At 41.8% G+C, this 14,607-nt stretch overlaps 1 protein-coding gene across 1 annotated transcript in view; it reads left to right on the forward strand.

Moving 5' to 3' along the window:
• Positions 1-4,449: 4,449 nt before the first annotated feature.
• The window catches only part of LOC111157378 (protease, serine 12), a 73,266-nt gene continuing 63,108 nt past the window's right edge, over positions 4,450-14,607 (forward strand). Inside the window, exon 1 of the mRNA XM_022518743.1 lies at positions 4,450-4,966. Within this exon, the coding sequence (XP_022374451.1) occupies positions 4,465-4,966 (502 nt within the window). The 5' untranslated portion in view covers positions 4,450-4,464. The remainder of the gene's footprint in view (positions 4,967-14,607) is intronic.

Below are 14,607 nucleotides of genomic sequence, written 5' to 3' on the forward strand. Positions count from 1 at the left end.
TATATGTTACATATATATACCTCATCCATTTGTATGTACTATTTGAGTAATACTGAAAGTTAATCTGTAGAATTAGTTTCCATATAGAGATTACACCAACATTAGGTAAATTTTTAAAATAAATAAAAATTGGGGGGTGCCTGACTAGATCAGTTGGTGGAGCATGTGATCTGTAATCTCAGGGTGGTGAGTTTAAGTCCCAGCTGGGTGTAGAGATGACCTAAAAATAAAATCTTTAAAAAAAAAATCAAACATTTAAAAATATATTTTGTTCTGTTTTATAAAATTCAATTAAAAAATAGAGATAAATGACTTAAGTAGCAGTTTTCTTTTGCTCTTGAACACTATATATAAGGTCAACAGTCCATATGTATGGTTACTTACAGGGCTGCTGTTGCCGTCATGGGTCCTCAGCCATCTTTATAGCTGAGGGCTGGCAGAGAAGAGTGTGGCCAACATAGGCAGAGGTATAAACTTCACCTCCACTGCCAGAGACCTCCTGCTGACAGCAGACTTCTGAATCACTTCTGAATCACTGTACCATTCATTTAGCAATTCATCATGTATATTCTGGACCTCTTCTTTTCTTAAACTTTTAGCTAAATATTATTCTTTTATTGTATTACCCCATTCTAACAGCCTGATACTGTCTTATCATCTCAAATCTCCCATGGTCCCCACACAGGCTTTCATTGGATTTGATTTTTTCCTCTTTTATGTGAAAGAGCAGTGCTCAGTGTTCTTTTAACGAATTATATGCACTTGGAATTGTACAAGTCAATGCTGATTTTATGCCATATGTTCAAAAACTCTTTGCTTCTCCAAATACAGGCAGTACCCAAATTGCAAGTGGAACTTTGCCAACAGTTATTTTGTATACTGGTTTTTGGAACTCTGTAAAAATGATAGGCATATTGGTTGTATTTCCAAATAGGACAACAGAAGCGCTTTTCAACCCATCATGGATGTGAAGTAAAATCATTCTCCTAAACAACCATAAAACCAACTATTTATATACATAAAACATAGTTGTCCTAGGAAATGCAGATACGCAGATATGTATGTAACCCACCCCTACCCCCATGACAGCCCCCCTGCTCTGATATGAGCCCAGTGACATTCCTCTTCACTTTTCTAGGTTTTAGGCCATGAGGCTGTGGGTAGTTGAACTTTTGGGACTGAAATCAATGAGGTTGCAGGATGGAATCCGGAGGTTGCAGAGCTGACAAGGGGTATAATGGGGACCTCCTGGGGCCTTCTAAGTGTTGTGGTGGGGAAATTCCTGCAAGGTGTCAAATACTTGTTTCTTTCAGTTCCTTTTCCTTGCTCCTTTGTTGCTGCTGAAGGGATTGCAGGGCAGATAAAATAAAAAAATCAGCAGTGAGGTTTTTGCAGTTATAACAAGATGGAATTGCCTTCCCCTTTCCTTTGGCTTTGATATCTGTGATAGAGGGTGATGAGAATCTGAGGAGGGATCTGCGGCTAGCGGCTACGGAGTACCTAATCCAAGCAGGAGAGAATTTCTCCTTGCAAACACCCCTCCTCCCCACAAAACACACACTGTGATGTGCTAGCGATGGGAGAAAGAAATGCATCTCAAGGAATGAATCCAGGTTGGATATCCTAAATGTCTGCATGTTGGTAGCCCCAAGGAGGGATTAAAGAAGAGAGGGAAGGAAAGTATCAGCAGAGGAGGGAAGAGATATGTAAAGGGTGGGTCTGTTGAGGTCATAGTTTGCCTGTAAAATAAAGGACAAAACCCAAGTTGAGGCCCGTAAACTCACAGTCCAATTATATAAATGCCATTTTATTTTCTAGGAAAGATGATTTAAAACCTACATGATTAAATCCAGATGTGGAATTTTCTGTGGGTAACTCCACTTTGTCTGTGTCACCTTTATAATCTGTTAAATGTAAGTAAACCTTGGATTTGCTCTCTTCTCTCTCGTGATTTCCCTCTCTTCAAGATACTAGGTTGGGAACTAGGTTTGCTGGTGGACCCCCACCAAGTGTGAGAACAATTGATGGAGGAAGCCATGCAGGGGAGGGAGGGCAGCAGGATCTGAGCAAGGCAGCCAGGATCCCAGGGCAGAAGGTGAAGAAACAGGTGGACAACTCCTATTAGAACTGTGACCTATTATGACACAGATTCTTGATATAATCACAGATTCTTTTTTTTTAAGATTTTATTTATTTATTTGACAGATAGAGATCATAAGTAGGCAGAGAGGCAGGCAGAGAGAGAGAGGAGGAAACAGGCTTCCCGCTTAGCAGAGAGCCCAATTGCGGGCCTTGATCCCAGGACCCTGGGATCATGACCTGAGCCGAAGGCAGAGGCTTTAACCCACGGAGCCACCCAGGCGCCCCATAATCACAGATTCTTGATATAAAAAATTTATATCAAATATATATTTATATATTATAAAAAATTCAGAACTCTAAAATAAGTACATCAACCTCTCTTGCATGAGTACCCTTTTAATTATGCTTTTGGAGGCAGAAAAATATTAGTAAAAACAAACCAACCAACCAAAATAGTGCATACAAGCATCTTGAACAAAAACATCTTGAATAAAGATCTGACAAATGCACCTTGGGATTCCTAATATATATATATATATATATATATATATATATATATATATATATTTACCCAATTCATTCTGAAATAAAATCAAATATTTAATTAAATAGGAGTGGGGAAAATCAGTACAACGATTCACGAAAATTCAACTAAAATGTATTATTTGAGATAGGTTAGAGAATTAAATCAGTTTCTAGTTGAAACCTAGTTTTACAGTAAATCTTTAAGTTATGCTCAGGTTTTCTTTGGGATACATTAAATTATGGGACAGTAGTCTTCCCTTATACTTAAAAGTGATTACCAGAAAGTAAATATTACCATCTTTCTGGCCTTCCTTTTCCGTGCTTTTTTTTTTTTTTCCAAAGATTTTATTTGTTTATTTGACAGAGAGAAATCACAAGTAGGCAGAGAGGCAGGCAGAGAGAGAGAGAGAGGAGGAAGCAGGCTCCCTGCCAAGCAGAGAGCCCCACACAGGACTTGATCCCAGGACCCTGAGATCATGACCTTGGCCAAAGGCAGAGGCTCAACCCATGGAGCCACCCAGGCTCTCTCCTTTTCCATGTTTAACTTCAGTGGCATGGTCAGGAACCACTGAAAGGAGAAATCCTAAAATACCCAACTCCAGTGAATTTTTAAAAATTCGAAGCCAACTTTTTTGGGTACGGGGAGTGGAGCTGTTGAAAGGTGCTGCTAAGGTAAGGTCAAGCCAACAGGGCAGCTTCAAAATTACCAGCAGTGAGTTCACTTTGGAAAGGCAAATATGTAAGCTTAACTCAAGTCCGTTGCCCTGCAAAAACGAAGCAGGTGTTAGAGGGATGGACTTTTTGGATAGGATGGAGACCCAGGCGGATGAAGTCTTCTCTGGTTAGAAAGGAAATTTGGTATTAACAGGGCCTCGCTGAATCCCAGTAATAACCAAACAACTGGTGTTGTCCAGCTCACCCGGTGGCAAGTGGGAGGCAGGAAGTAGAAAGGCTCAGGCTCCTTTCCCTGGGTCAGTTCAGGAATTTAATTTCAGCAAATGTTTATTGGAGCCTAATAAGTGTTGGGCACAGTGTTAAGCATTGGGATATAAAGCTAAATGAAACGTGGTCTGGTCCTTGAGGAGCTCACACTTCAGTAAAATGTGTTCAACGTTCCTCCTGTGCTTTGTTAACTCTTCTCCTGGGGACTTGTCAGGGGACAACTGTAACTAAATCCATTCACACATCTGAAGTTTTCAAAACCAAGAAAACGAGACACGGCACGGGGCGGGGGGTGGCTGGTGGAAAGATGGCTGCAGGGACTAGTGCCAAGCTTGGGAGCCGCCAGACTCGGAGCTCTGATGGTGTTGCCTCCTGGCAAGGAGCAGCCAAGAGCTTCCCCCGCACTGGCACCCTCGAGCGTGGCTGGGGCACAGCGAGGCTGCGGCGGTGCCAACAGCTGGTCTGGTCTGGACCGCGACAGCCGGGAGCCGGCTAGGGGCCGAGCGCAGGTCCAGCTCTTCCGCAGGAGACTGCGCGCTCCGCGCCCGCAGCCAGGGGGCAGAGTTGCCGGGCTCGTACCACCGCTGGCTACCTGGGGCTCAGTCCCCACCACTCCCCGCCGAGTCCGCGCCTTCTCTTTGCGAGTCGTCTCTGCCAGCCGTCTCCGCGGAGCGCTCAAGATTTCACCACGGGCGGCCGCTTCCGATGGACAGGAGCCGAGACGCAGCGCGCAAAGCGCAACGCGCCGCGGGAGGCGAGATGGAGAGGGGAGGGCTGTCCGCGCAGGGGGGAGCGGGAGGAGACTCGAGTGGGGGATTCGAGGGACGCTGCAGCCCCGCCCCCGCCCCGTCTTGTCCTCCTCTTCAGAACCGGAGGAGCCGGGGAGCATGGACCAAACCCGGCTGCTCTGGAACCATGACGCTCGCCTGCTTTGTGGTGGCTCTGGTTTTAGGGGCGCTCCCCGAAGTGATCGGCTTTGATCTAGTCGTCACTTATCCCCTCCACCACCGCTATCGCCATTCGACCCCGGCAAGTCCCCGGCACCTTTATTACCTTCCCACCCAGCAGCGACCACAGAGGACGCCTCCGCCACCCCCTGTCCCGCGCGTCCCGCGCCCCCCGCCCGCGCTGCATGCCCAGCGCCTGCACGCCCTCCACGCCGGGCGCACGCCAGGGCCGCACCACCGGGACTGCCCCGTCGGCGAGCCCTGGGTCAACGTGACGGACTTCGGCGCCCCTTGTCTGCGCTGGGCAGAGGTGCCGCCCTTCCTCGAGCGGTCGCCCCCGGCGAGCTGGGCTCAGCTGCGAGGGCAGCGCCACAACTTCTGCCGGAGCCCGGACGGCGCGGGCCGACCCTGGTGCTTCTATGGGCACGCCCACGGCAAGGTGGACTGGGGCTACTGCGACTGCAGACACGGTGAGTGTTCCCGGGGCAGAGGCGGCAGCTCGGGACTGGCGGGGAGCCAGCCTGGCTAGCCCAGGACCTTAAGTGTGCCTCGAGGAGAGGAGGTGTGAGTGTGGAGGTTCGGGTTTGTATTGCCGGGTGTGATGGTTGGCTGCCGCCGAGTTACCAGCAAAGTACATTGTTAGGTGACTTTAAATGAGCGACGCGTGCTTTGTGTGGGAAGGTTGTCGTGAGGATAGTTTTTGTGCAAGGTGCTGCGCCCTGGGTTCCTGGATATGGTCTCTGGCCACTGTTGTGTGTGTCTGTGTGTGTGTATGTGTGTATACGCGTGCTCGTCGGGTGGATGTGTGTTCGTTGGATGGATGCATGTTCTTTAGGTCAGTTTGCCTTGAGGGTGTTACCATATTTATACCAAAGAGGCAAAGTAAAGGAGATAAAGTTTCTAATTACTTGTTATGGAAGGGGAAATACTATATTAAATCTAATATGACAACCAATAACCTTACCTCCTCCCGATAGACCCTGATTTGGAACAATGTGATACATTTTTTGCCTTCACTCTCACCATTGACCTATGTTTGAAAAAGTATGGCAAAATTTCCTGATCAGAATACAACTTGTCAAAATGATGTTCACGTTCTGGGGCACAATTTGGTAAATATTATTAGTGAGTGAAGAGAAAAGAAAGGAAAAGAGTAATTTATCTTAGGGAAGAAGCAACTTGATATGTTCAGATGTACTTCTCAAGGATGCATTTTTTTAGCTGTATATGTTCTTTGTGGGCAATTGGGATTAGTTGGTGACATCAAGAGATAAAGTTGGTAACATGTTTTGGTTTTATGGTACAATGAAAACATAATAGGTTTAATGTAAGTAAGTGATCTGCCTTTGAACAGTGCTTCACTTTTAGTCACTGGGGTTTTGTTTAACATTAGGGCTCCCCCCACACCCCTTTTTTCATAGCTGGGAAGAAGAACTTTATGTCCTTCAAAGTTTGAATTTTCCTTCAAACATCTTGTTGGCAGCTCTCCATCTAAGCTATGGGGCAGGGGTTTTGTGAATTGGGATTCTGAAATATGTTGTACTTTTTGGAGGTAATTTGGAGGTTGGCTTTCATAGTGCTATTTTTTCCCTACAGACATTTTTATTTATCTGAATTGCATTAGCTTTGAGTTAAAGGAAAGTGATAGGAAGGTTAAGATCAATTATCCTTCAGTCTGGAGAATGAAGTCATTGCTATACTCATGTTTCATGGACAGAATGCCAATGTGGCTATAAAAAAAATTGAGGTGATATCAGGCAAAGAGCCCTAGCATTGTCTCATTATTTACTGTAAGAGATTATCTGTTGTAAAATATCATGTTCAGCGAACATTGGAATTTTTTTCACTTTCCTGTTATTATAAGGTGCTTCTTATTTTTAAATGTATGTTAGGGTATATATATATATATATATATATATATATATATATGCAGCTATACTGAAGAAAAATGGAATTCAAAGGTAAAACCCTATAGTCATAAATTGCTCTCTTTCTGACACATAACTCCTTCAACTTTATATTCCAAACAAGGAGAGTAGGTTGTTCTTTGTTTTCTCCCTTGTGTTGAATAGAAAGGTAAATCTAACAGCAGCACAGACTCTTTGTGATGTTTTTATGTTCATAGCTAATTCTCACCAGACAGAATCCCAAACACTGCATACTCCTTGTATGTGCAGTACTTCCTGGGGCAAAGGGATTGAACACAAGAGAAACAAAAGAAACCACCCAAGATGGGAGATAAATGTCACCACCCCCCTCCAGAACAGGAAAATGATTGTCTGGCTATGTAATAATTAATTACTTTCACAGACCCAGTCTTGATAACCAGAGCTTCCCATCCTTTCATTTACTCACATTCTGATTAGGCATGATCCATTCCTTTGAAATGACTGGCATGTTCTGAACATACTTACGGCTTTCTGGCCTTGGTCCTACATCTCACTGAGGAGGGTAAACAAAGCTATCATGGAGTAGTGAAAAGAATATGGAATTATGCTTTAGAAAACACCGGTGTCTGTTATGGCTCTGGCAGTACTATATAGTGTTGGGTAAGACTCTTAACTCCCAGAGCTTTGGTTTCCTTATCTGTAGAAAAGCAGTTTTTGAATAGATTGATTCAGAGAACTTTTCCAGCTCCGAGCATGTATCAAAATAACCTGGTCTGATAACAGCTAGGATTCATTGAACATTCACTCTCTCTTGGATGCTGAGCTAAGCATTTTATGTATTAGTTTTCTCATTTAATTCACATAACAACATTAGAAGGCAGTGTACAATCTCATGTCACAACTCATTTTGCTCTAGTTCTTTAATTATATAAACAGGGAGAAATATATGTGCTCTCTGATGATCCATCCCCTTTTTTGTAGCTTAAAGACTAGTCTTAAAGGAAAGAGGAAAGGAATTATGTTTGGTCCAATGCACATAGTTTCCCATATCTTAGGATTTAGAGATATCCAGAGGTTTTTTTTTTTTCTTTACAAAAAACAACTAGAACAAAAGGAAAGAAAATTTATAGTGAGATCCCTCCATCAAGAAATAAACTGGAAGCCAGAGTTATGTATCTAGTTGCATTGAGAGAAATGAGTCGGTGCCTTCAAGTAGAGACTTGGTCTAAGCCTGTTTGAAGGGGTGCTGGGGGGATTTCAGGTAAGCTAAGGTAAGGTGTGGACTCACCAGTGGCTCAAATGTCTGAGAGTGAGAAAGATGATGCCTGGGCCCCAATTGTATGAAACTGTGAATTAGTAATAGAGTCGTTTGGAGGATTGGAATACCTAAATCAGCCCAGAGAGTTTGTTCTCATAATAAGCACCTAGGAACTTCTTAAAATGCAGATACCTAGGCTGTAGCCTTCAGAAGCCCTGATTAAGTAATCTTTAGATCTGTCTCAGGAATGTGCATTTCTTTCTTTCTTTTTTTTTTTTTTTAAAGATTATTTGTTTATTTATTTGACACAGAGAGAGAGACAGCGAGAGAGGGAACACAAGCAGGGGCAGTGGGAGAGGGAGAAGGGAGAAGCAGCAGGCTTCCCACAGAGCAGGGAGCCCGATGTGGGACTCCATCCCAGGACCCTGGGATCATGACCTGAGCTGAAGGCAGATGCTTAATGACTGAGCCACCCAGGAATATGCATTTCTGATGAGCAGTCAAGGTGATTTGGATGCTGAAGACCCTTTGTCATACTTGGGAAAACCATGGGAGGATGTCGGAACCCATCTAGAATGTACAGTGGTGGATGATTAGGTAGACTGAGTCCACCATCTGTGACTTAATTCTGCCAGGTGTAGGATCAAGAAGAAGGCATGCCAATCTATGGTACCTTTTTGTGTCATTCTAGGAAATGGCACCACTGTTTTTTGTTTGACTGGTGTGGGATAATATAACCTAGTTCACCAGAATATGATTATTAACTGCATGTGAGCTAGGTTATTTTTTATGTTTCTACAGAAAGAATTAACATGCAGTTGATCCCCCCGCCCCCCAATACCCTGCAGTAATTTAGAGCTTCCTGACTAGGAAGGGAAAATCACTTTCCAGTCACTGGTTGGCATGGCAGATGGGACAACTTGATGCTGTGCTAACTACTCTCCATTACAAGCAGCCGAGTGGAACTCAGTCACAGGTCACTGATGACTGATGGGCAAAACAGGTACAATAAGTGGTGATAATGCTCTAATATTGGAGGTTTCACCAGAAGGAATGACTCCTCGATCTGACTTTTCGTCATGTCGTCATGCTAAGCTGTTCGTAGACATGTACCCTTTGCAGTCTCCTGATTCAAAGAGGTAGCAGACTTGTGGGACAGTTGTTTACAGGCTGTACTCTTTGACGTCCATCTGGCGTTTGAAGTGAATGTTAATTAAAAAGTTGGCTGGAAACTGTCTCTTTTAAAAAAACGCTGCATCTTGATTCTGTGTAGCGGATTCTCAGAAACATTAGCAATACCAGATTTTATGTATTTCCTGGCTGGATTGTAAATTTTGAGCTCAATCTGCTTTTCAGGATAAAGCAGATATAAAATACTTTGATTTGAAGCATTATCGGACTCTACTAGTCTGAAGACTTCTTTTTTTGAAAGAAGAAAATGAGATATCTAGTTACTATTGCCTTTTTAAAAAAAGTTTTATTTTGGAGAGAGAGAGAGAGAGAGAGAGAGAGAGAGAGACTGAGTGGTAGGGGCAGAGGGAGAAAGGAGAGAATCTCAGGCAGACTTGGCACCAGATACAGGGCTCAATCTCGTGACCCTGACATGACGACATGAGCCAAAGTCAAGCAGGAGTCCAATGTTTAACTGACTGAACCACCCAGGTGCCCCTAGATACTATTGTCTTTTGTGAGTGATTATCTGTGAGTATAAATAGATATATGGCCATTGTCTTTGTGTGTGAGTCTGTGTGTGTTAAGGTAACCTTCGTAAAAGTGATTTGGTTCACAGGTGCCTGGGTGGTTCACTGGGTTAAGTGTCTGCCTTCAGCTCAGGTCATGATCTCTAGGTCCTGGGATGGAGCCCCGCCTTGAGCCCCAGGTCCTGCTCTTTGCTCAGCAGGGAGTCTGCTTCTTCCCCTCTTTGTCCCTCTCCCTGCTCCTGCTTTCTCTTTCTCTCTCAAATAAATAAATGAAATCTTCTAAAAAGGAAAAAAGGGTGCCTGGGTGGCTCAGTCATTGAGAATCTGCCTCCGGCTCAGGTCATGATCCCAGGGTCCTGGGATTGAGCCCAGCATTGGGCTCCCTGCTTGGCGGGAAGCCTGCTTCTCCCTCTCTCACTCCCCCGGCTTGTGTTTCTTCTCTCGCTGTGTCTCTCTCTGTCAAACAAATAAATAAAATCTTTAAAAAAAGAAAAAGAGAGAGGAGAAAAAAAGTGATTTGGTTCATAATCTTGAAGGCAAACCTAAATATATAGCAATAAGATGCTACACAGAGGTCCTTCATTTGATGGCTGCTATGCAGCTACTCAAGTGATAATTGTAAAGATTATATATAAAAGATGGAAAAATGCTTATAATGGTAAGGGGAAAAGATGGATGCCAAGTTTATATACATTATGACTGTGAAAAAAAGATGCCTTTGGGAAAAAGGAAGGAAAAGGAAAAAATTATAATTACTAGGGTATGAGTGTGGCTTGGATTAGTTAGGGTGGTTTTCATGGCAAAGACCAGAAAACCCAATTCAAAACGATTGAGGCAATCAGGAGATTTGTTGTTCGTATTACAAGAAGTTGGGCTCCAACATGATAGGACTCTGTTTCTCTGCTATTCTCTTGGCTCCTCTGTTCTCTAAGTGTGGCTTGTTCCGGGCTTCCCATTGTGATAGGAGAGCCTGCAGAAGAAAGGAGGGGCCCCTCCTCATGTAGTTCACATAGAAAGAGCAAGGAAACCTTCCTAGAATTTCACACTCCCACCACTGACTTCCTCTTGGATTTCATTGGTCAAGACTGGATCACATGTTCATCCCGCATTCTCTGGAAAGGAAAATTCAATTAACGCAACTGGATAGTTTAATCAGGGTGAATCCTGGAACACCTGGGGACTTTCCTGGCAGGAGGAAGTGAGGTAATTTTTGGGAGAACCAACAGGGTCTGCTAAGAAGTATGGTTGGAGTTTGTCCTTGCATTTGGGAAACAATGCGATTAAAAAATAATAGGAAGTACTTCTGTGAAATGTTACATTTATTTTTCATCTGAATCTAACTGAATCACATTTAGACCCTGATTTGATTGAAAAAGCTTATTTCTTTGTTTGAGGATGCTATTTGCAGGTCTAGCAAATTTATGTCTGAAGTGAATAATTCCATAGTTATTAAGATACTGAAGTTAGCTCAATTGTGAGGTAGACACTTTTAATTCTAATTTTGAAGCTTCTCCCATCCCTGAAGTAACTCGTAAAGAAAGCAGTCCTCTGAAATCTCTTCCTTGAGTCTGCATAGTGAACAAGCATTTGGTTGTACACTATGTGAACAATTCATTTAGTTGCCTTCTCTGTGGTTGGGACCTTGTTCAGGAAATGTTTATTTTTTGCCTCTTTTGCATCTTATTTTTCCAGGGCAGTCTCCCCCCTACCCACTCCCCTTTCATCCTGCAAGTCAGCCCAACAATATTAATAAAAATTTTATTGTATGCAAAGCACTAAAGTAATGAGATTTTTCCCACACTACAAGACACCATCTCAATACTTCTTATTAGGATCACCAGAGGGACGCAAAGGGTGGAAAATGCTGGTTCTTATTAACAAGGCAAGGATAGATTTCATTAAACATTTTCTGAGTTCACCCTAGGAGCAGCAATTACAAAGATGAATAAGAAATCACTTGTGTCCTCTGGTTGAGGACACCTATTCTGTGATTGAGATGTCAGAAGAATACTAAGCATTTTCATTACCTTTCCTGTGATCCCTACTCTAGGAGACAGATAAGAGGATTATTACCAGGAGTAGTTTAATTTCATCACTCAGAGCTGAACAATGAAATGCTAATGCCCATACCATTTGCTTGTGTGTGAATAGTTCAGAGACACACAACTGGTGAAGTTTTCTGCTAGGGTTATACTCGTGTGTTAGTATGCCATCATTAAACCATGGAATGAGTCTCCTTTTGCATAATATTGTAGAGTGTTTTAAAAGAAGTAATAATTGATAAAATTTATAAATTTCTAATAATCTCAATGTAAATGAGTAGAATTGCTTTTAAGGCTACTCTTTCATTGTTTAGATACTCTCTCATTTTGACTTAGACCAGTTGAGATTTTTTTTTCCTCAACACTGAAGGTATCTGCATGAATAATAAATGAACAACTAATATGAATTATAGATATGAACTAATGGAGGCATATATAGTTCATTTGGAACTCAATCTGAGGGAATGTTTCATATGTTAAAAGATGATTTAATTTCATTTTGACATGGTATGATTTGAATAAAATCTATTTCACAGTGCTAAAGCTAGTTTTGGTTATGGATAAATATAATCATAGAAAAATATCAAAATTAAAGCAGCCTCCTGTACTGAACTTTAAAAATTCAACTAACAACCTCCCAGTTCAGTTGTTTTTACGCAATGAGAATTTTTTCTATATTTCATAATTAAGATAGGACATGCTCATTTAGTGTATTTTCCCAGTGTTGCATTTGGTATGAGACATAGGATTATGTTTAATTCATTTGTGTAATATGTGTACTAAATTGTCCAACATGTAATGGGCTTTTTTCTTCAGAATAGTTCACACATTGGAATTTTTCTATCACTTTCAGCTTTTTTTTTTTTTTCACTTTCAGCTTTTAAGTATATATTTTGTCCGCGATCTGAACAATGGCTTGATGTCACCAGCGTTCATTCTTTCTGGTTCCATCAGAACAATATCAATGACTAAAATTAATTATTTTGTGCTTCTGTGAAAATCAGTAATAGATGAGAAAGGATTTGTATGGTAACTGTAATTTTATTTTAATCATTTATCAAATTATGATATTAAAAGATTTAAAAAATATATTTTTAAATTTGTTCAGAAAACTCTACTGCTTCCTTTTTGCTGGTATTTCTTTCAAACAAGTGACTGCTATTCTGTAAGTACATGTTAGTTAACAAAATAGGCATAGCTTTTCATTTGGTTTATTTTGGAATGAGCGGGATTCACAGAACAAAGACAGCTGACTCACCTGATTCCTTACCTAGTATTTCTTTTAGGTCTCCTTGAAGTATAGAGTATGAAAAGGATGGTTTCGCTAGCTGTCCAAGGAGGGGGGTAATGCTGTCATGGCTCGATGAGTTTTCTAGGGCTGCTGGAACAAGTGCTACAACTGAGCCGTTTAAACAACAGAAACATACAGGTTCACAGTTCTGGAGGCTGAAAGTCCATGGTCAAGGTGTCAGCAGGGCAGCCCTTCCTCTGAAGACATCAGGGAAAGATCTGTCCATGGGATCTCTTAGCTTCTGATAATTCCAAGGCTTGTGGGATGAAACCCTGATACTCAGATGGTGTTCTCCCTTTGTGGGTCTCTGCAGCTAAATTTCTCCTTTTTATAGGAACAAAGTCATACTGGATTAGAGCCCACCCTAATGACTTCATGTTAACTTGGTCATCTGCAAAGACCTTGTTTCCAAATAAGGTCAGATGTATAGGTAGTGGGGGTTAGCACTTCAACATTTTGGTGGGAGGAGGAATAGAATTCACATCGTAATAGGCTTACAAACTGATAAACTAATGAGACTTATGAAAGGAATTTTAATCTAGTCAGCTATTTTCTGGACGATTTCTTTGTCTCCACTGAGACTGATAAAATGGTTAAAGGGAGTCCTTTTTTAATGTCTTTTCATTTTGGGAATTCCTGTTTTTTGTTTTTGTTTCTTTAATTTTTTAAATTTTAAGTAAACCATCCGCCACACATGGGATTCATACTCATGACCCTGAGATCAAGAGTCACATGCTGTGCTGATGGAGCCAACTAGGCAACAGGGAATTCCTGTTTTTTAGCAAAATTGCCCTTAAAGTTAATTTGAGTAACATACATTTTTTTTTTTAATACTTTATTTATTTATTTGACAGAGATCACAAGTAGGCAGACAGGCAGGCAGAGACAGGGGGAAGCAGGTTCCCCGCTGAGCAGAGAGCCCGATTCGATTCGGGGCTTGATCCCAGGACCCTGGGATCATGACCTGAGCTGAAGGCAGAGGCTTTAACCCACTGAGCCACCCAGGCACCCGAGTAACATACATCTTTTATGTTCCCTTTCTTTTATAAAACTAGAGTTATAACTACAAAGAAGAAAATAGTAAACTAAAATGACAATAAATTCAACAGTTTGGGCAGGGAATTAAGGTGGTAGAACTCTGAGCATTATTGCGCATTGACACATTTTTGCTTTTAGGTAATTGTAATTAACCAACAGACAGTTGACTTTTTTGGTGTTTGTGGGGGCGGTGGGCGACAATCTCTTTCAAGAACTCTGGGCAGTCCTCTCCATGACATGATATCACGCATAGCTTTACAGTTCCAGACATTCTTCTGGAAAGTTTTGTTTTGTAATATTGTAATGCCTGTTTTAGTTGTCCTGAAACCTCTATTTGAGAACCTCAAATTTTAAAGTTTTATTATTAACACATTTTAAAAATAGAAACATTTAGAATAGAATAATTTCCATCAGACTGGCACTTGAGAAACTTTTTAAGCCAGGGCAGCCCATGTGTTCCAGAGACATTAGCTGACACTGTGAGGAGCATTGCAAAGTGCTTCTCTGGAGTAGGAGTGTGAGGGAAGGAAGAGGGATCAATTTTTAATAATAAAAGAGCTTTATATTACTTTAGCAATGTAAGTGAGTTTACCGGGCTTTGACCTTTGTGGAGTGAGTGCTTCATTGTTTCACTGTTTTTTGTTTTTTTTTTTAGTTGAGTTAAGGATATTTCCCTCCGTTCACTTTGTAATTGTGTACCTCTAAATTTGTGCGAATGTATGGTGTTTCTACAAATTTATACAGCCTGTGGGACTCCTCCGTTGAGGGGTCAGACTCAAATGTAGATCACTGGAAAGTAGTCCGTTCTCTCCTGTTTGCAATGAAGAGGTTAAAACCTCTTCAAGCTGTCTTGTCTTACCTTCCTCTCTGGCTATTTCTTCCCATAAAATGTT

The sequence above is a fragment of the Enhydra lutris genome, unplaced genomic scaffold (genome assembly GCF_002288905.1).
Source record: "Enhydra lutris kenyoni isolate GAN:26980312 unplaced genomic scaffold, ASM228890v2 scaffoldscaffold3, whole genome shotgun sequence".
Classification (NCBI taxonomy): domain Eukaryota; kingdom Metazoa; phylum Chordata; class Mammalia; order Carnivora; family Mustelidae; genus Enhydra; species Enhydra lutris.